This window comes from Ambystoma mexicanum, chromosome 5p (assembly GCF_040938575.1).
Source record: "Ambystoma mexicanum isolate Mex_15411 chromosome 5p, UKY_AmexF1_1, whole genome shotgun sequence".
NCBI classification, from domain to species: domain Eukaryota; kingdom Metazoa; phylum Chordata; class Amphibia; order Caudata; family Ambystomatidae; genus Ambystoma; species Ambystoma mexicanum.
The window spans coordinates 308,491,763-308,515,700 of record NC_090930.1 but is presented as its reverse complement, the minus strand read 5'-3'; the positions used below and the strand labels follow the sequence as shown (position 1 = coordinate 308,515,700).

Sequence of the window (23,938 nt, the reverse complement as noted above, 5' to 3'; positions counted from 1 at the left end):
TTTACCTGAACAAGCAGGGAGGGCCTCGTTCACCAAATCTGTCCAAACTTGCCCAGAAAATTTGGATATGGCCACTCAGACGGAACATCTACCTGTCATTTCAACATGTTCCAGGGGAATCTCAATTCTCTGGCGGATGCTTTGAGCAGAGCTCCCCTCCCAAAAGAACAAGAATGGTGTCTACACAGAGAAATCATATATCTCTTCTCTCAGTGGGGTTTCCCCACTATAGACCTATTCGCCACAAGCGAAAACAGACAGTGCCCAGGATTCACATCCAGGTTCCCCCAACCAGACTCCCAGGGGAATGCCCTGTGGATGTACTGGTCAGGGATGTTTGCGTACGCTTTTCCACCACCCCCTCATCAGGAAGGTGGTCAACAAGATGCACAGGGAATCGATGACACTTGTCCTAGTTGCTCCCATTTGGGCGAGGCAACCGTGGTTCCCACACTTAGGCAGACTAGCGGCGTGCGAACCCATCAAACTCCCGGGCTGGTACAACCTACTGTCCCAGCACCAAGATCAACACACTTTGGGGTGTCCCCCGGATGAACCATTCAAAAACAAATACAAATTTAGTGGCCCAGTCTTAACTCATGCTGGGTCCCACTCCGTAGGTTATTCACATCACCACACAGAATGTAATACACAGTGCACTAGAGTTTTCATTTAATATAAAAAAGTTTTTTTTAATTTTACTAAATAGGCATGAGTCCTACGTTTTCACAGAATAAAACAAGCCACATACAAACATATATTAATGTGGAGAATGTATATATACATCTAATAGCATTTTTGTGGTTAATTCATAAAAGCTCGAGGTGACACAGCCAAAATTCTCTAAGATGGGGGAGACCGGGCACACATGCTGTCTTCCTGGCCCTATCTGGCTAACAAGTCACAGAAATACTCCATGGAGCAGTGTCACCTAATACAAGTTCTAAAATTACTTCAACATGGCGAAGTGAATTACGCCTGACCAAAAAACACCAGCACCAAGATCAGACAGTTCATCCTCAACCCAACTCAATGATCCTGGCAGCATGGCTCCTGAGGTCAGAGTTTGGACATCTCAATTTACCTGAGAGATGTATGGACATCCTAAAAGAATCTAGGAAGCCTAACACGAGGCACTGTTACTTTGACAAATGGAAAAGATGTGTTATCTGGTGCCAGAATTAGCAAATCAACCCAGTTGATTGCACTCCTTCCACTATTGTCACCTACATGCTCCACCTGCTGGACGCAGGGTTGGTATTTCACTCACTGAAGGTACCCTGGCAGCTCTGTCAGCATACACTACCTCCCATAACAAGGTGTTGTGGTGGAAAGTACCAGTGGTTAAAGCCTTCATGGAAGGAGTAAAGAGACTTCACCCTCCAATTTCTAACCCACCACCAGGATGGGACCTTAATGTGGTGCTATCTAAACTCATGGGCCTCCCATTCGAGCCCATGCATAAAAGCAGCCTCAAACACCTGACTTATAAGACTGCCTTCTTAGTAGCCTTTACATCTATAAGAAGGGTCAGTGAAATTCAGGCTCTGTCAGTGCAGGATCCTTTCTTTACTGTTCGTAAAGATAAACTGGTTTTACGTACACACCCTAGGTTCTCACCTAAGTTTATTTCTTAATTCCACGTTAACCAGTCCATCGAGCTTCCAGCTTTCTTCCAAGACCCCCAAAGCTCGGCTGAGGTGAAACTACACACCCTAGATGTGCGTAGGGCGGTCCTATACTATGTAAAAAAAACCAGACCGCTAAGGAAAACAGACCAACTGTTTGTCTCCGTAGCTACAGGCAGAGAGGGAGATTGCGTCTCTTAAGGTGCCATCTCTAAGTGGATTATAAATTGTATCCAGCTGTGTTACTCCCTTTCTGGAAAAACTCTGCCTTTCACACCAAGAGCCCACTCTACAAGAGGCATTGGGGCCACTCTGGCTTTCATTGCATATTTACCCCTTGACACCATTTGCAAAGCAGCTACTTGGAGCTCTATTCCCACTTTTACTCAGCACTACTGCATTGACACCCATTCCAAGACAGATACACAAGTGGGACAAGCGGTTCTTTGACATTTATTTGCTCATGACCCTTCTCACATCCCACCTCCTTCTTCTAACACTGCTCGCTAATCTATGCACAGCATGTGATCTAAGCAGATTCCACAAGCCTCAGAAGGGATACATTACTCACTGTAATCGTATTTCTGATGCTTGTATCTGCTTAGATTCACATGCGACCCAACCGTCTTCCCATGGATGCATGTAGTCTTATCTTTATATCTATCTGCTTGGATAATCTGTACTCCCGCTACTCCTCATGCTACCTCATGTCAGAAAAAATACAATCTGAGGGTCCTAGACGCGTGAGGGATCATGGGTACAGTGGACGTCACACTAGGGATAGTATTACTGGCACGCCCTGTGTCGACGCCCATTTTCGAGGTTCGAAAAACAAACTGTAATACTCTGCATCTTCCACTAGATGTCGGCCTATGCACAGCATGTGAATCTAAGCAGATACAAGCATCAGAAATACAATTACGGTGAGTAATGTATTATATATAGGGACTATATATATATATATATATATATATATATATTTGAAAAAACCTTCCGGGTCCGTGAAAGACCAGGCAAAAAGTTGCTGGGTAGCACTCCTTAAAACAGTAGAGGACGTCAGGGTGACTCTCTACAGAAGACACATATATACTGTTGCTAGCCAAGACTGAAAATTCTTTTTATTTTAAATCAGTCAGCATGGAAAAGAAAACTGCAAAGACGACGTGTTTCGCGGTAACACACCGCTTGATCACGTAGATGTGTATATGTATATATATATGTGTGTGTGTGTATATATGTATATATATATATATATATATATATATGTGTATGTATATATTCAGTGAAAAAACTTTGTTAAAGGGACGTTATGGTTAAGTTGCGCTACTAAAAACCTATGAAATTCAGTGAAAAAACTTTGTTAAAGGGACATTATGGTTCCAAGTAAAACCGAAAAACCCTTGAAATTCGCCAGTTATGGTAAGCTAAGCAACCATAACTCGCGCCACCACCGTGCACTGCTAAGACTAACACCCAGGACATCAAAGATGGCATCACAAATGTCATTGATGATGCCAGAAACATAATATTTTCATTGTGAAAAGAGGACATGCCAAAATCTTAGAAAGGCACAAACAGCCTTATTAACAATGTGCCTTGCTTTTTCCATTTGTGGACCAAATGAAGAAGAACGAAGCCACATTTGTCTCTGCGCAATCCGTGAAAATATCACTTGAGAATTAGGAAACATGTCCATAACCTTCCCAAGTCCTTCTTTCATAGCCAATTGCAAACAAATTCCAGTCACATGTCCTAAACTGTTCCCTCCACAATGAATTACAATTATGTCTGGATGTTGCTCTGTCTCCAAAGTAGCACAGAGAGGTAGCAAGTCCAACCACTTCATTCCACGTACTCCATGCCAGTGTACTTCCACATGTGGGAATCCAAGATCTACAGCTACTCCACAGCTTTCTGCATGCACCTTCAACCAATGTATCCACAAATCTCCCAAAATCCAAACAATCTGTTTTCTGAAACACACAGTCATAGCTATCTTTTGTTCTCTCAGCAAAAGGAGTATCTGAGAAACTCTCTCCTGGCACAACACACCCACTAAACTTTCCTGACCAATCCCTTTCAGTGCTTATTCTCATTTGCATGACTTCTGAACCCAAAAATCCCCGGATGTAACTCCCGATGTCCGCGGACATATCGTAACATGAACAGCCCTTCTACCATTTCCACTTTACTCTCTCTGCCATTCCCTCATTGGATGTAGCTAAAAATATCGCATGACCATGCACCAATCACATTCAAGACCTCTAGATCTAACTGCATCCTCATAGATCAGCACTGCAAATGTACTGTGAATCTCTGAGTACAAGTGTCATATCATTGGCAAGCACCATCTTCCATAAATACTGTATAAGTCTCCAAGATTTCTACTTGCAGCTCCATGCATATCCATATGCATGAACACAAACTTGAGGTATGCATAATTTCTGTACAGTAGATGAACAGATTTTCAAACAGACTTTTAGCTTGTGTAATCTGTAAAATGAATTTACTGTATTTTTTTCAATTTCCTAAAATCAACTATCACTTATAAACCTTTATACTATTTACTTTCTTTATACACACACACTCAAATCATGTTAAACTAACATTTTTTAAATGAAATATATAGACTACATATATTCAAACAAAATTGCATGCAAGCACAATCTATGTTTAAATCTTTAAAAAATACTTATCCAATTTCATATTTTTTTGTTTTTATTTATTTACTTACTTAATTACTTTAATTTAGACATGACATTGAGGCGCTATTACCTAGAACAGCTTACTTACAAAAATAGTGGTATTCACTGGTATATTATAAATTTCACAAGACATAGTAAAGGTATTTGTTTTTGCTACAGTTAGTCATTCAATACAATTTGTTCATTAAGAACATATCATATGTACTGAACTGATGCAATGTATCATGTAAATAAATTAGTTTAATGGTTTTAAAGAAGGCACTGAGGATTTCAATTAAAAAAATCAATATCTAAATTAAAAACGGTGCTATATACAAACAAAGTTAATCATTTGAAGCTTTTACAATTGTAGTGAAGACCAGTCTACTGAAAAGAAGCAGCCAAATTCGAAGAACAAAGAACTAAGTTACCTGTTAATTTAAGAAAAAAAGTAAGTAGAATATCACCATAATATTTGTATTTTTAATCAAACATACTATAACGTTAATACAAGCTATTTTGGTGCCTAAAAATAGAGATTGTGTACCATTTTGTCCACAAATTTCCATGTCTTAAACAGCGATTTACAGCCAGAATGGCCCACAAATTCCTATTTTTGGACACACAAATTACCGAACTGAACCGCTACAATTTTCATTTTATAGAACAAACAATTGTTTTAATTGTATACATTAGATTTACTATTTGTACATTTCCACACCACTAACTTACTTTTTTTTGTCATCTGAACCCCAGTTTAGTAACACATAAATTCAAGAATACCTATCCCTACTAGTTGTAGTTCCCAATGCACAATCACACACCATTACATACATCTTTATCATCTTACTCAAACACTCCTGCACACAGCACACATACATTCCAGAACACCCCAACCCATATCTTCTTTATTTTTTCAACAGACCCTAAAGAATGCCTACCAAAAGTCAAGTCCGTAGAACGCAACGCAAAAGTAGAGCAAATGAAAAGAAGTGTCCAGCATAAGCATCCATCTCTAGCAGAATTTGTAAAAAAAAAGTTGAAACAAAACAGCTAATAGTCATTTAGTGAAACACAAGACGTTTCAAGTACAAAAACTTTGCCTCCTCTATCAAAATGTAAAACAAACCAAAAAACAATTAACAGAAAATCAGATATCACTAGAGATAAAACTACTTCTTCAAATTTTAATATAGTGCAAAGTAAGCATACCAAGAAAAGTATTTTAGCCAAAATCTACCGTCACAAAGTCCTTCAAAATCTTATAAAAACAGGAGAGAAATCAGGTTCAATGCTTAAAACCTATCGTAGGAAATTAATCTTAGAAGCGTTGATGGACAGTGCAATTCTTCGGAAAAGAAAGTTATTTATTTTACTGTTAAACAAAATGAAACCACTAACAAAAGTAATAACTAAATTACAAAAAAGACTTCTCAATAAGCGAAATGTCAACAGAAAGAACTTATTAAGTATCTGCATAGGTGAATGGAATCACACTAGGAGCACAGAACCATATTTTAATAAAGAAGCGTACAAACAAAAGCAAACAAATACAATTGACATACATAGCAGTGGTCGAGGTTATGCAAAAGTGAATAATACCATAATGGAACAAGAAGTACTCCTTACAAAAATATGCCCTGAAAACTTAGAATTACCCCTCCATTCAACTGAATCAGAACGTCTAGTGTACAAATGGCCATGCACGTCAATGTGTAACATTCCCAAACAATGTTTCAAATCTTTACGCCAATTCCTCAATAAATATGTAAAAAGCAAAGACAAAATCAAAATTAAATTACTGCAAAATATGGATACCTGTCCAGTGCGCAAGTACACAGGACTACAAGGACATTCATTGGCCTGCATTTCAGGACCTACTTGTAAAACCACTTTCCATGATAGCAAAAGGATATCAACACATCATTCAACTATATGAAATCTAGTCTATAAACTGTACTATGCTAAAAGTCCTGCTTTAGCACTAGCAAAGTTAAATAATATCCTTCTACATGGTACAGCAAAAGACCTACTTGAAGAAATTCACTATATCCAGAAAAAATATTTTGGAAGTGAAAGCCATTTACAGAATGAAATAGATTTAAACCAATTAAGCAACAATTCTACACAAGGCAACCTTTTGCTAAACGCATACAAAAAAGAAATACTAAAATTTAAAAGTACATCAGCTGAAGTACCAAACCATGTATGTGTATGTTGCCGTAGAACTTTTTATAAAAGTAACACAAAAACTGTAGACCTATCATACAAAATAGAAGACAATGAAGATTCTAAATGATTTGAATTAGCTCTCTACCTTGTAGCAGAAAACAAATACGAAATAACTTAGCCCTTAATACTTTGCAGTTACTGCACTACAAAACTTGACAACAACCAAACTCCTTCACGTGCTATTACAAATAATTTGGAATTATACTCAGTACCAAAACCCCTACAACAACTTAATTTATATGAGAGCATCATAATTCAAACAGTACACCCATTTCAAGCAATAATACGCCTTCAAACAAAAACAGCAAAATTACCTCCCTCTGAATTGATAAAAGGCATTCGTGGAAAAGTAGTTTATTTACCATTAGATCTAAAAGAAAATGTGCATACTCTAGGAGTGCAACGTCCAATGCAGCAATCTTTAATTATCTTAGTAAATGGAGTACCTACAAAAGACAAAAAAATATGGCAACAGCTTGTAGATTTATATAAAGTTAGACAAGCCTTCCAATATCTTAAAGAGAATAATGAATATTACAAAGAAATTAATATTGAAGAAAACTTGAAAGATACAACTGAAATAATTCAAGAAACACAAGAAGCTGGTCAATTTGAGCTACTAGATCCTGCTACAATATCAAATACGTTAGACCATTATACAATTCATCCTTTGCACTGTAATGACACCGTACAAGATGTACTGGAAACTTACCAAATGCGTCAAACAAAAGGATCGCCAATCAGCATATGGGAAAAAAGTGTAGAAGCACGTGCTTTTCCTCTATTCTTTCCTACTGGCAAAGGAGGAAGGTATGATGATAGACCTATTCAAATATCAGCTTCAGAATACCGCTCATTACGGATGTATTTTGAAGATCCCAGATTTAGACAAAATGTGGAATACATATTCCACCTACTCTTTGAAAGTGAACTAGCAACTTTGTTACGGAGTTGCACACATATTAAAATAAGGATCACACTTTCAAAATATGACAGCTACACGATTATTAGAAAAAGTGCAACAAAAGGATGAGGTTTTACAATCAAATATTACAAATCTATTAGCAAATATGCGTGGTACTAAAGAGTACTGGTTTCGACGTCATGGAGATGTTCGTTGTATGATCAGAAACCTTGGCCCACCCACTTGGTTTGTTACATTAAGTTGTGCAGAATATGCATGGGAAGATTTACATGATTTCCTACGCATATCAAATAAAAACAAAACAAATATAGATATACTAACACCTGGAGAACTTTGTTCTTTGGAACCTGTTAATGTTTCAAGATATTTCACCATCGCTTCATTGCTATGCTACATTTTATTTGTAATAAAACTGTTCCTCCCCTTGGAGAAGTGCAACACTTCTTTTGGAGAAAAGACTACCAAGCCAGAGGAGCACCACACATCCACATGCTTTTATGGATTAAAGATGCTCCTAAATTTGGTCAAGACAGTGATGCCACTGTTTTACAGTTTATTGAAAAATGTCACTTGTGAAATTCCACCAGAAGCCACAAATAGTGATCTTCATGCACAAATTTTACAAGTTCAAAGACACAAATGTGGAAAATATTGTCGCAAATAAAAAAAAAAAGGGAAATACTACACCAAATGCCGATTTGGTTTCCTTAGACCAGTTACAAATACAGGTCAAGTGAACAACCTCATGTCTTCAGTTAGACATAGTGTTCAAGGTAAGTCACCTAAAAATACATATTACATAAAAAGAAAAGAAGAAAAATATATCAATGATTATAATGCAATCATTGCCCACTTATGGAATGCAAACATAGATGTGCATTACATTGCAGACAATTCTACTGCAGTTGCACGATATGTCACAGCATACTTAACTAAAGCAGAAAAGACAGAGCTCCAAGACCTCTGGAATGACCTGCCATCAGATAAAACAGTATCTCAGAAATTATACAGCTTGGGCATAAAAATGCTCACCCATAGAGAATGTGGATCATATGAAGCAGCTGATCGTTTATCTGGTACTGCATTGTATGGTAAATCTGCAAATATAGTATGGCTAAGTCTTGATCCAGCTAAATCTAGAAAAAGAGATCTAAAATCATATGAAGATATAGAAACAATAGCCAAACATGATCCCAACAGCCAAGACATATTAAAAAACAATGTATTGGACACATACTACCCAAACAAAAGTAATACTTTGGAAAACATGTGTCTATACCACATAGCCCAAAACTACACATACAAAAATAATATGAAACCTGATGGAAAAAAAGGTGAATATAGAGTGACAAACTGTAAAGGCAGCTTAGTTAAACTCACTAAACCAAATTTAATTAAGCATATTAAATTGTCATTAAAGACTCCTCAACATAAAGAAGTATATTACATGTCCCTGCTACAACTCTTCAAACCATGGAGAAAAGAAGAACAATTACTAGATAACTATGACTCATATGAGGATGCTTTCAAAGCAAATGAAAGCACTATAACTGATGTAAACTTTACACAGTACAAAACAATGTTGCACAATGAACAGCGACACGAAAAAGAACTCCAAGCCCAACTAGATAATGACACTCCTGACAGTAGTAAACCTTCTGTAACAGGAAGCCAAGAACCACTGGGAGAACCACTAATAATAAATGAGGCAGAATTAGCTATGATAGAAGTAGAAAACACCATGTGTCAGTATGAAGATAAGGAAGACTTAACTATACTACAATCAAAACTAAACAATGAGCAAAGTAGCATTTTTCAAGAAGTAACAAAACAAATTGCACATGGTGTAAAACATGAAAATAAAGAATGTTCCTGCCCTAATTATAAACCTATACTACTATACGTCAGTGGTGAAGCTGGTTCTGGCAAAACATTCCTAATCAAAATCATTAGTAAGTTCCTTCAACAATTGACAAACAACAAACTGTCAGCTGTTGTCACTGCCCCCACACGTTTAGCTGCCTACAACATAGGTGGTGTTACATTACACCGATTACTACTATTACCAGTAGAACACCTGTAACGCTCACCTGGCTCCCACGGAGGCGCTGGTCAGGTCTGGGTTGCTGTGGCCTCTTCAAGAGTGATGCGCAGAATTCGGACCACCGATTGAACAGGACCCCCAAATCTTGCTTGTCTGGCCCGTAGGAATATCCTTCTGCAGTTGAGAAAGGGGATTAACTGTCTGCTGAATAATGTGCTTGCTCCCCCCTTTCCTCCTTCGTTCTCCTCTGACTTCCTCCACCTTTATTTCAGGTGCAGAACAAGGGCGATGCGTTGAGGGGTTAAATTGCCGGGGTAAAATCAGGTGAGTCAGTGATGAGGGCGACCCCTCTAAATGTCTTTATAATTCCCCAGTAATGTCTTTTGCCCTTTCCCCATAGGGGCCGGGGTGCGGTACCTGCCAGAGATGTGGCGCCGACCCGAGATGTGGAATGGTTCACCAAGAATAGCCGGTAAGTAACATGGCTGAAAATCCGGCTTTCCTCTTGTGTTCCCTGGCTCACCTTTTGTCTTTTCTTCTCTCCCTTAGGTGCGGTGCAGAGATGTGGCAACCGGCACTGAGAGCCGCGATGGAGCCGGGCGGCGTCTCGGGAACAGGTGAGTGAAGCGCGGCGCTGCAGCGAGCAACACAGTGCTTTTAAATGGAAGTCTTCCTTCAGGAATGCTGGCGTGAAGATTCCGGATGCAGGTAAGAAGGTTGAAATAGTTCTTGGTTTTCACCTTTCTCTTCTCTTATTCCCTTACAGGTGTTCCAGGTTCGAGGCGGGCGTGGCTGGAGTCCAGGTGCAGGAGCAGACACGGTGAGCGTTCCGCTGCTGGGATGCAGAACAACGCGAAGCACGTGTGGCTGTCTGGGTGTGGTTTAAATAGCCTTGGAAGAAGTTCCAGGTGAGTATTCTTCCACAGCCCCACCCAAGTAACAAAATGGTTCCTTCAGAAAAATAGTCCCTCCTAAGCCACATTTGGCTTGGTTCTTGATGCAGCATGGTCTGCATCAGGTGAGTGTGCAGCATGGTCTGCTTCAGGTAAGTGCACCAAACACTTCCCCTTATGAGCCTGGCGCCTATGGCGCCAGGACTGATGTCCAGCATGAGCCTGGCGCCAACGGCGCCAGGACAGAGTCCAAAGAGGCCCTATAAAGGGCCGCTGGGCTTTTACCCGGGGCGTGATGCCTGCTCCCGGGGGTGCTGGGCCTGGCCTGGTGCTCCGGGGGTAGGCATCATGACACACCAGATTAAATTAGACTATTACAAACTTTCTGCAGAAGCTGCAATGGAATTACGCAGAGTATTGAAACAAATGAAAAGGCTACTAATAGATGAAGTGAGCATGGTCTCCAACCTGATGTTAGCTTTGATTCACCTCAGATTACAAGAAGTACTCAAAACAAATTACGAAGAGCTCTTTGCAGGAAAACACATTGTTTTTGGAGATCTGCTTCAATTAACACCAGTAAAAGGTGAGCCTATTTTTAAAACATTAGGACACAAACTCTGCCGTAGAACTGTTGGCAGCATTGGAAATGTCAACCTTTGGCAACATTTCCAATACAGAGAATTAACAGAAAACATGCAGCAATCTGCAGATCTCACTTATGCCAACATTTTAAAAAGTATCAGATTTGATATACTTTCTAAAGAAGCAGAAGCAATATTGAAAACCCAGCACATTAATACACTTTATGGCGATAATGCATGTGCTACAGATGTTATGGAACAATTAGCCCACAGAAATGTCAATTGTATGGCCTTAATGCCAACTCTTGCAAGCTGTTTCAAATTCAATGAAATCATGCTAAGTAAAGAAATGCAACCAATCATGAGAATTAGCGCCACAGACAAACTAGATGTACATGGTATGACACTACCCATGTGTGACCAAGCCACAAGACTAAATAGTTTAGAAAAATCAATCTCAAACACAGCAGGCTTAGAAAAGATATTAAAATTATCCTTAAATTGCAGAGTAATGCTTAAACGTAACCTTGACGTGAACCAAGGACTAGTTAATGGAGCACTGGGTACAGTTGTTGGCTTTCAAACATACCCACGCGACAACAAAATTCAGTTTGTCAATATACTCTGACAAACTTTCAGAAGTAAAAAGGATAGGACGCTCAACAGCTAGATTCCTTCTCTTCAAAGATATGTATGTACGCAGAGAACAATTTTCTCTAACTCTTGCATACGCAGTCACGATTCATAAATCACAAGGTCTTACCCTAGACAAAGCAATGATAGATATTGGTAACAGTCTTTAAAGAAGGCATGAGCTATGTAGCACTATCACGCTTACGTACGCTTGACGTCTATTTCTAATCAACTTTGATGCAAGTAAAATAAACGCTGATATTCCTTGCATTTTAGAATACAATAGACTTCGCTCACTATACACCCCCCACCTAAACACATATTCTGTTCCACAAAAAGTAAAACGTTATAAAAGAAAAATAAATCAAACAGAAATGCAACAGGATGTCACTGCAAATCCTCCAAAGAGAGTAAAAGAAACTAATACTTCATCAAGTACCACAAGCAAAAAAGAATCAATTAGGGAAAGTAAACCAAGTACTTCTTTAAAGAAGGAAGAAAAACTCCAAAAAAAGCAGTTAGATACAGAACTACCTGGACCATTTAAATTCTCAAATATAGTTGGTGTAAGTTGCTACGCAAATGTAGCAATGCATATTCTATTTCAATTACCACCAATTGTTCACAACATTTACTTACACAGTACAGACCCATTGTGTTTGCAAATGTTAGTACTTCACAGAAATGCAGCAAACAATCCTGACAACACGTATAGTGTTTATGGAATAAGACAACAATTGGACTACTGTGCTGGAATGGTGAAATTCACTATAAATTCACAGGAAGATCCACAAGAATTTCTAATGTACTTACTACAAGTACTGGAAAACAAAAACATACCTATAAATGAAATCTTCCAGATTTCATACATGTGGAAACATACATGCACTCTCTGCAACAATGTGACACAAGAAGAAATCCCCAATGAACGCTTCATATATATATCAATACCAAATTGTGAATCCATTCCATTTCAGCGACTTGTACAAAATGCAAACCATGGTAGATTATGCTCTACCTGCAATTCAGATAATCGCTCCACGTTAGTAATACAAACACATAGTAAATGCATAATACTAATGCTTCTACGTTACAATGCAGATGGTACCAAAAACAACTGCAAGCTGACTGGATTCACACATGGTCAAATATCACTTGGTAAGAAAACCTTCACAACAATAGGTATAATCTACCACGCAGGAGCCACAACCAATTCAGGGCACTACACTGCATATATAAAAAAGAAATGTGGATGGTTTGAATGTAATGATAGTACCATTACTCTAAAGCAGAGATTACCAGGAAATCTTACAAACGCTTATTTGATGTTCTTAAAACCAAAATTTGATAACTAAACTGTATTTAAACCCTAAGTAAACTTGTGTTAAAAAAATATAAACTGTTAGAATACTCCAAAAGCTATCTAACTGCTCAAAGATTCTACAACAATTAATCAGATAAATGAATACCACTAAATTAGACCAAAAAATACAGTTAGAATACGCCAATTGGTATCTAACTGTCCCAAAATTTTATAATATCAAAACAAATAAATGTTACCGCTCCAAAAAAATACAAGCCAAAGTATAAAGCATTAGCCAGAAACAACAAGTGAACACTGAAAACAAACAAACAAATAAACTGTAGCATAACAGAAAAAGCTTTTTTTTTAATCCAACATGGATTTTTTTTCTTCCACAGACCCAATGGTTTTAGCAAGAAATACAGAAACTGAGCAAACTGCACAGTACTTCGATTTGTAATCTACTAAATGAGGGTCCAAAAAAAAGTATATTGATTATACAATGTAATAAGTCATTACAAAATACTAATACTAACATGCTATTTTCTTTTATCACAGAAATGAACAAGAAAAACATGGACTCCCGTTACTAGACCAAACAGTAAGTATACAATAATGAGAACCATAGCAGCATATCACATCCATAGTATCTAATACCTTTGTTCCTTATACATTTGTTTTTCACCCGAAGTTATAAGCAAATATGGATGTGATATGCTGCGGTGGTTGTTGTCAGGGCATAGAGTCTTGGGTGCATGGCCAAATGGCCAAATGGGTGCATGGCCAAATGGCCATGCACCCAAGACTCTATGCCCTGGCATCAACCACCGCAGCATATCACATCCATAGAGTCAAACATTTCAACTATGGTCTATGGAAACTTTTAATGTCCGCGGACATTATGAGTGTTCTTAGAACACTTTCAACTTGTCAGCAAACAATACGGACAGCGTTTTCAGGACACCCCCTACGAACATTTCAGAACAACGCGATAGTTCTTAGAACACTTTCAACTTGACAACGAACAATATCGACAGCGTCCTCAGGACACCCCCATTTTGTTTATTTGATTTGCGAACATTTCAGGACACTGCGAGTATTCTTAGAACACATTCAACTTGACAGAGAACAATACGGACAGCGTCCTCAGGACACCCCCTACGAACATTCCCCGCACACCGCGGGTGTTCTTAGAAGCGTCTTCGGAAGACCACTATCTTGTTTATTTGCGAACATTTCAGGACACCGCAAGTGTTCTTAGAACACATTCAACTTGTCAGCCACAACCCCCATTCATATTTGCGAACATTTCAGGGCACAGCGAGTGTTCGACAACGTCTTCAGAACACCCCCATTTTGTTTATTGGCGAACATTTCAGGACACAGCGAGTGTTCGACAACGTCTTCAGAACACCCCCATTTTGTTTATTGGCGAACATTTCAGGACACTGCGAGTGTTCTTAGAACAGTTTCAGTTTGCTTGCGAACAAAACGGACACATATTGAGTCCTCAGAACACCCCCCATTCAGTTTATTTAGAACATTTCAGAACACCCGTGATGTCCGCAGACAAATCGAACACAAAAAGAACATCTAACACATAAAAAACACAACTTTCATCCTCTCTCATACACTCCCACCCTCCCCAAACACTCCTACACACCAACACACTCTACTAAATACAAATTTTGAACAAAGTTTCACTGCGCTGTCCGCGGACGACCGCGAATCCAAGATGGCGGGCGCTACCGAAAATCTGACGCGCTTCACGCTCCACGCCGTCCAATCAGCGAACACGTTGCATGTCCGCGAACATCACGCAAGCCGATTGGCCAATCGGGACACTGTCCGCGGAGCGAACAGGGAAGTGTGTCCGCGGACCGAACACAGATCTCACTAATTTGTTTTACCTACTTTTTGGTCATTTTAAAAAAAACTACTGAACGGATTTCCACCAAATTTGCAAAAGCACGCTTTCTTGACCAAGCCGCTGCTCCTGGTCCAAATTTGGTGAAAATCTGTCCAGCGATTTGGGCTGTAGACGCGAGCAACATTTTTTTTCTCCCATTCAGTCTATGGGAGAAAAAAAAGTTTTGGAACCCCCCCTATAACTTTGCCCCCCCCCCCCCGGACGAATTCTCACCAAACTTTGCATAAAAAAATTCAAAGTGACCGAAATACTTTTTTTGCAAAGTTTGGTGAGGATTCGTCCAGGCAGAGCAAAGTTATAAGCTGCCCAAAAAGTGCTCTTCCTATGGAAAACCAACTTAACTACATGGCCACGGTATGTATATATGTATGTATATGTGTGTATGTATGTGTATATATATATATATATATATATATATATATATATATACATATATATATATATATATATGTGTGTATGTGTTCGCTGGACTGTTTCTACAGTCGTTGAGAGGCACTCCCTCACACTTCACAAATTCTCCAGGAAACCAGTGTTGTAGATAGATTCTTTTATTCAATGATATTGCGCAGCACCCAGCTACTGATGAAATCCACTCGTATTGTGGTTCTCCCACAATGTACGTCCCAAGTTTCAACAAAGTTGAGGCGTTTCGCAGTAACCTCACCGCTTGATCACAACAGGTGATCCACACATTGATTCAGTTTAAAATATCCCATGTGACATGGTATAAAACATAGAAAGAGGACTATGTATTCTTGTACGACAGTGTCAGCCCTCTTGGAGTGGGTCAGCATTTGTTAGAAACTCAAATCTCCCTAAGTGTTTTGCCTCTATTGTATTGCCAGTATTAATATACATTAACTCTCACTTGGTAGAATCTCCATTGTGCATGTTCCAATATATCGTTCAGAATTCGATTTGAATACAAATAATCATACTGTTTGTGTTCTGTACTTTCCTATGTCTAGTACAGGGACCCCATTGTAATCATAGGAACCCATTCCATAGACAACAACATGCAATTGTAAAGTGCATAGTGCAAGCAGCCAATTAAAGTGCCTAATGCATATAAAAAATCTCAGTTATTTATACATTGCATAATTCTTATAATGTCATTGTAGGTAGTACCTCCTATTCATACTCCTCATTACTTCAAGTCACATACACGCACAATAGATAATACCAACAATCGATTTAAAATGCTTAATGCATATACAGATCCTAATTTGTTCATATGTTACCGTATCGTATTTAGTACAATTTACATATATTTCAATCTGAACATTGTATAGTGCCCAATATCTTAGCCAATAATGTACATATGGTCATATCTATTTGCTCTTTCTAGCCCGGTCTACAATTTGTATATCTATGGTGTAAAGTGCATAGTGATAGCAGCAGGTCTAAAGTGCATAGTCCATTTACATGTTCCTGTTGGATGCATCCATGTTTTAAGGAGGATACTGCTCCATGTAATGGCAATTTCTTAAAACATATTCAGACAAGCCCACTATTATAATTACTTGTTAGCCAATCATCCGACTGAGACCTAAAAATAGAGAGTAGAGAATGGGCTAGATATACCATATCAAGGGGAAAAAAAGCTAATCTTAATAGAATCAATTATATTTAACTAGGGCATGTGCTGTTGGTAACCAACTACAAAATGATTCCGATATTATGGTCACTAATGCCTGGTAAGAGTGTGTGAGATTGAAAATAAACTTATTTGGACTGGTTCAAGAGTTGAAATGTAGGCATCTACAGTCTCAAGTCTATTGCCGAAGCATCTCCATGTTTGACTTAAAATGTATTCATCTGCAGATATCAATATCGGTCAGAGATACCTCACCCTTTCTCAGTATCATGACACATATCTCACCATTCAAAAAAACAATCATCATTCGGAGTGTTTTGTCAAAAAGAGACCCCAACAAGTGTCTCCAAAAATGATTCAAGCAAAGACATCCTCCTCAATCCCATCCATATAGGAAACTAAAATACAACTAAAAATACGGGAAGTGACGAGGAAAAGGAAAACGAAGGAAAGAAAAGAAAAAGGTAGAAAGACAACAAAAAAAGAGGCAGGGAAAAAGGGAATGAAAATGGTTATCTTTAAAAAAAAGGTATCGCCATAGAATTTTTGTGTGTCAATCTTCTATGTGGAATGTTACGAATTGCTCAGTATGGATTGGACATTTGGACATTTCTCTTCAACATGAGATATAAAATATGAAAAGTCTCAAAGTGAAAGAATAAAGATGAATATGAATGGAAATTAACATTATTTGGATTTTCCATATTGTGACCAATTGGGTATTTGGTTTCAAAGTCCAAAATGTAGCACGTCTCTTTCTGGCAGAGTTTCTTTTCCCTATCACCTCCTATTGGTTCCTTATCAATTTTATAAATACCAAAAAAGTAGAAACTCTCCATGTTGTTTTTGTGATGGTCACTGAAATGTTTGGCCATTCGATAATTTGGGTTATGATGTCGAATGGCCCTCACGTGTTGCTAGATTCGTATCTTCAGCTTACATTTAGTGCTGCTTAAATACCATTTCTGGCAGGCACACGCCTATACGTAAACTACTTATTCACGTTCACACGTGATTGTATCCATGATCTTAATTTTTCACAAATGTAGCAGCTCGTGCATTTATGGAAACCCGGCCTATGTGTTGTTAGCCACATTTCTTTTGCAGATGTTGCATTGTTTGTCAAAAAGCTTTGGCCCAACGTGTCTTTCTAGGAACAGTTACGTCTAAGACTTATTTCCGGATACATTTTCAAATTTGTTGTAAGGTCTTTGTCTGCTAGTAGGATCTTCTAACGTCTACAAAGTATGCGTTTGATTTCTGATGTCTCGTTGTCAAAAGTCAAGATCAATCTTGTTGTGTCTTTCTCATTTTGAAGTTTGGCTGTTGAATGGGATCCTGCAAGGAGGCCGGATGTCTCCTGTTTTCTAGCTTTTATGTAAGCTTTCTCAATGACTTTCTTAGGATTACATTGATTAAGAAACCCCTTTGCTGAATCATATGCCTTCAAAGTGGAATTTTTTCGTCCGATTCTTACAAATTCTCCGTAAGGAATGCTCCAAATCAAAGTCTTCAAATGCCTACTGGTTGCATGCAAATGTGTATTTGTTCCAGTCGGTTTCCCATGAAGTTTGGTTGTCAATGCTTGATCCACAATTCTAAGATTCACATCCATAAAAGGTGAAAAAGGTACAACTATGTGTTTCCGTGAATATTAGATTATGCTTATTACCATTGCGAAGTTTCACAAACTCGACCCAGGCCTTTTCTGATCCCTTCCAAATTATAAAAAGATCATTAATATATCGTAGCCAAAGTACAACATTTTTGGTTATCATACGATTATTATCAAACCAAACATCTGAAGCTTCCCATGCTCCCATTATTAGATTTGCATAGGATGGAGCGAACGTTGTACCCCTCGCGGTACCTTGCACTTGTCTAAAAAATTCATTATTAAAAATGAAGACATTATTAGTTAGAAATAAATCAATCATTTTGCAGGATCATCTGTGTATGTTCCAAACAATTCAGTGATCTAGTATTCAAAAAATCTTTCACGTGCCTTTTTGCCATACTCATGCCCAATTGATGTGTACAGTGACACCACATCCATTGTTGCCATTATGTAGTCCGATTCCCAGGGCATATTGTCAATATGTGTTAAAAAATCTGTAGTATCTTTGAGGTAGTATGGAAGGGAGGAGACAAAGGGAAAGAGCACCTCGTCTATATATTTAGACATATTTTCCAGGACCGAGCCCTTTGATGAAACTATTGGTCTCCCTGGTAGTTTCTATGTCTTTATGCACTTTGGGGAGAAAATAAATTGTGGGTATAACTGAGTTTGAAGTCAAAAGAAACTTACAATTGTCTTCTGTTAGGATGCCTTTGCTTTCCCACTTCATAAGGAAGTCCTTCACTTTTTCTTCCACATCTTTGATTGCTCCCAATTCTTTCATAACATTTTTTATCATTCAACTGTTTGTAAGACCTCTTAATGTAATCATATATTTATATTGCTTCTTCATAATGCTTTGATGCCCATAATGTTTTGCTAAAGTAAGGCATACACAATCGGATATTGAACTGTGTTTATACACATATAACATTGTTACATTTTCCTTACAGCTTTTGTTTGCATTTCAAAACGAAGAAAAGTTTTCTGAAAATGGTTGGACAGTTTATGAACCCATGTCTGAATATCGTAGACAGGTAGGTTACTTCATAGTAACATTTTCTTCATCCTCAAATGTGGTATCTTACACCTCGTTCCACCACCCACTGCTCAAATACATTGGATATTAGCATAATGTCTTAAGTGTTATACTATACAATATGAGACAGGCATGGTATCAAGACAGATTCGAAAGCAGCAGTTTGAAAACCTTTATTGAACAACTTTGTTGGGGTGGTGTAATACCTAACTGGCCCTAAATCTAAGGGGGTTGTTTCCGCAGCTGATGTTTCTAAGGCTCATCGATGTCCGTAAGTGCAAAACTAAACATATGCGTCACAGCCTATGCTTGCCCTAACTCTTAGACAAAATGTGTTCTGGGATCTTCTTAAAAGAAAATGGTGCCTCAAAAACAAAAATCTACTTTGACTAAATTAGATCCCACTGTCAAAATTCCCTTGCAGTGTAACATCAGACTGAGTAGACTAAGGTCACACACCAAATACCTCCATCTATGTAGCAATACATGGTCACCCACTCTAAAGCACCATAAGATTAACCCTTACACCCATGACCCATCAGCATAAGTTAGCTTTCAAAGCTATGTCAAAAAAAGCCATAGTTCCAATGTCCCACGAGCACCGATCACAGTCCCTACACCTTCATCAGAACTGCCACTCAATCTTAAAGGCGCCCTCATTAACGCAAGATCATTTGGAGCCGATGCCATCGAGATCCATGATCTCATTATTGACCAACAACTAGACCTTTTATTTGTTACAGAAACCTGGCCACACCAAGCTTTAGGCCCTCTGTAGCTATTGCCATACCACCTGGGTTTAACATTATCAGGACTGATAGAACCAAGGCACAGGGAGGCGGAGTGGCCCTAATAACCAAATCAAACGTCAAAATTAGGGTATGCCCCCTCGAAGAACTGGACGGATACAAACTCATCCTAGGCAAACTCACTTCCAATCCTAAAACTACAACTAATATTCTGGTCATTTACAGATCACCTAATCATACTACTCGTCTGGACATCCCTCTCTTACCCCCCACATCAAACCTAACATGAGATGTAGCCTCCTCAGCGACATTAACCTAGGTTATATTGATAAACAGGATTATAAAGCTAATGCCTTCCATGCGGCTCTCAAAGACCTGAATTTCACACAATTAGTTAAGGCCCCCACCCACAATAAAGGCAGAATACTCGACCGGATCCTAACCCTCAACTCGCAATTATCCATCGACTCCATCATACCTCTTGATTGGACGGACCACCACATAGTCAAGTTTACAGTAATCAGCAATGACATAGGTCCTCCAATCGCTAAAAGTATTGACACCTGTGAAACGAGAAATATCAGGAAACTAACAGCTGACAACCTTTCTCCTATCCTAAGAGAAGGTTTGGCACCGACCACTTTAACAGGTAATAATCCTAACTACCTGGCAGCCTCCTACCAGAAATACCTCGCAACCACTATAGACTCAATAGCACCCATCACAACCAAAATTTGACGCACTGACAAATGCTCTAGCTTATGGTTCAATGATGAACTAGTAGCACTCAGCCACAAAAAAAAATCCCTTGTGCACATTCATAAAAAAACTAACACAATAGACTCAGCTAATGCCTTCAACAAAGTTAACAATCTATAAAGCAGCAATCATAACTCATAAAGCGAATGCATTTAATATGCGTATCAGCAATGCCACCTCTAACTCGAAGGAGCTCTTTACCATCCTCAGAGAGTTGGAAAACCCTAGCCCAGCCACTTCACCTATGAACTCAAGCAAAGCGTGGTGCACTACAAACCAGAACGCGCTAGTCTCTAAAATCCTATTACAAAAGAAAATGATTACAAAAAGAAAATTCTTAGCTGATAAAAAATACCCATTATTACATCCGAAATATCGAAAGAGAACGCTAGTGAGTTATTCCATTTCACCCCGGTGACACAAGATGCAGTGTTGGACACTTACTAAAAGCATCAAATTGTAAAGGACACCACTTTCCAGCCCACTTAGTCAAACTATGTGCCCTTACTCTGACTCCTATCATCACTAACTTTGTTAATACCTTGTTTGACTCCAATATGGTCCCGGTTAGTATAAAAGAAGCATGGGTGACCCCGCTCCTGAAAAAGCCAACACTGGACCCAACAATCACCACGAACTACCGACCTATAACTATGGTCCCGTTCTTGCTGAAAATAGATAAAATGGGCCAAACCCAATCTCATTTGGAGCAAAATCAACTCCTGGGTGCTAGACAATCTGGATTTCGTCCCAACCACAGTACCGAAACGGCACTCCTCGATTTGAAAATCCAGATGGATGTCAAGATTCCTGCCCCTCATGTCCCCTGCCCTCCAAGATGTCACTCTGGAGCCAGGCCACGATCACCTTCATGGCCCTCAAGGGCCTCTCCATCCCTCCAAAGACCCACTTGGAGTTAGACTTGGTGCTTGTGGAACCAGACTCACTCCCATAGGATAACATTGGGGATTGGACTTGTAGTGCATTGATGGGGACAAGATGGATGCCCCCACATATTTCGGTTCCCAGAACTGCATGTGCGGTCTAGTCTCTTGGGTGTGGTTCAGCCCAGAGACACCTGGGATACCCAGAGACTATTTAAGCCACACCCAGGCTGTGAAACATGCTTTGCGTTTTCTGCACCTGCAGCGTGACACTCGCCGTGTTCAGATCAGTCTCCAGTAGGCCTGCATCTTTCTTCTGCGCTCAGCTCCTGCAGGAACACAGTTAGGAACAGCCTTACTTTGCGGCGCTTCTGCCCATCATTCATCGCTCCTTCTGTTCTGCGGGCATCTTCGGCGGTGTCATTCCCATCCCAGCACGCCGCTTCCTAAGGGAAAAGAACAGAAAAAAGAATTTAGTTAGCATTCTGCAAATCTTCGCTTATTTTTAAATACTTTACGAGCTTCAAACGCTTACCTGAATCCCAGCCGCTCTGGGGGAACTCTGTCTCCGGAACTTCTCATCCATCTGCAAGAGGGAAAAGACACTCCAGGTTAGCGTGGAAACGTCTAGAGCCTCTGCATACTGTGCTTACCCACTGCATTTGTTCTTCATAACTGGCATCCACGTTGAAAATGTTGCGGCACCTAAAAGACACAGAAAAAGAACTCGGTTCAATGCAAATACGAAAGGGGTGCATCGCGCATCGCGCTTTGACTCACCTTCAGCGCTACTCATCTCAGCAGCACGCCGCCATCCCCGGACGCTGGCCATCATCTAAGGAAGGAAAGGAACGAAGTTAGAGAACTGTTCAAAAGACTCATACTTACCTGTCGGACTCTTGCCAGTGAAGTAACTAGGCAGCAACGAGCCCGCATCAATCAACGCGCCCCTACGCTGAAAGCAGGATGGAGAGCACACTATCCAAGAAAACAAGGTGAGCTGTGGATCAAAGGGAAGGGTTGGGCCCAGGGAAGAAGTGGTTCAAGCACACAGAGACATAGGGTGTTAAACTCTACCAATCCTGTGTTTCAGGCACAGTCTCCAGTCAAGTAGACTCCAAGGAAGGGTTTGAGGTCGTAAGAGGTCAGAACAGGTTGAGTGACGTCCCCGTGGATGGTTTATGGTCATAATACCGAATTAATAAATCTCGAAAAGAAAAATCTCGAAAAAAAAGGGCGAAAAAAAAATATCGTTTTTTTTTTTTAAAAAAATTTTTATATGATGTTTTTTTTCAAAATGAGGGGGTTCTCCCCCATCCCCCCTTTTTTCTTTTTTTTTATGTTAACCCTTTTTTTTTTACTTACCTGACCCAAAAAATACATATATATATATATTAAAAAAAATCTTATTTTTTTTTTCCGGCCTTTTTTTTCGGGATTTTTGTTATTCGAGATTTTTTTTTCGGCCTTTTGACCGACCAACCCCGTGGATACCAGGTGAGCATTACAATGGATTCCTCGAGGGACGAAGGCAAACTGCATACTTATGCTGCTAGATCTGGCTGCCACATTCGATTTAGTGGATCACGACAAACTCTGTGCCACTCTAACGAACAACATCAGATTCTCTAGGGAGGCAACCCTCTGGGTGAAATCCTTCCTAGCGGATTGTACCTCACGAGTATTTATTGGGAAAGAGTCGGCTGACCCAATCCCTGTTCCCATAGGTGTGCCCCAATGATCGTGCCTGTCGCCCACCCTCTATAATGCCTATCCCATGCTATTATTTGGAGCACTGGATGCTATGGGTGTCATTTACACAAACTTTGCGGATGATGCCCAGATCCTCATCCCTATCACACGTAACTACGATCAGGACTTGCTGCTCATCAACAAAATATACGCAATAATACAAAAGTGGATGGCTCTCAATAGCCTTTGCCTCAATGATGAAAAACAGAGCTTCACATTGTCGGTTCCACAACTAAAATCAATGCTCTCCATTCTGTATATTCAGCAATTAATATTGATGGTACACTGATACCAGTACTCAAACAGGTCAAAACTCTAGGTGTCTATTTAGACGCTAACTTAACCATGACAAAACAGGTGAATGCCCTCTCCTCAGCTACCTCCAACACCTCTAAACTTATTGCCCTAAGTCGCCAATTCCTTACGCTCAAAAATTGTATCACCCTAGCCAGGGCCTTAATATTATCCAAGTTGGACTAGCCTAACTACAATTAATGCAGAACAAAGCCTTACTAGCAGCATTAGGAATCAAAAGGTTTGACCACATCTCTAACATTAGGAGAGAAACCCATTGGCTACCCATTAAGGCGAGAATCATCTTCAAAGATCTATGTATCGCGCATAAATGTCTTGCTAAAAAAGCTTCTATATCTATCAACAACAAAATAGTAAAAAAAGCTTTGA

The 23,938-nt window shown here is 39.4% G+C and overlaps 1 protein-coding gene and 1 long non-coding RNA gene across 2 annotated transcripts in view; one reads left to right on the top strand and one right to left on the bottom strand.

Annotated features, from left to right (window-relative positions):
* The window catches only part of MTM1 (myotubularin 1), a 1,347,122-nt gene that overhangs the window by 321,624 nt on the left and 1,001,560 nt on the right, over positions 1 to 23,938 (top strand). The window contains exon 7 of the mRNA XM_069612751.1: positions 19,025 to 19,108. Coding sequence (XP_069468852.1) covers positions 19,025 to 19,108 — 84 coding nt within the window. The remainder of the gene's footprint in view (positions 1 to 19,024; positions 19,109 to 23,938) is intronic.
* Positions 1 to 23,938, bottom strand: part of LOC138480937 (uncharacterized) — a 549,246-nt gene that overhangs the window by 358,167 nt on the left and 167,141 nt on the right. The window lies entirely within an intron of this gene.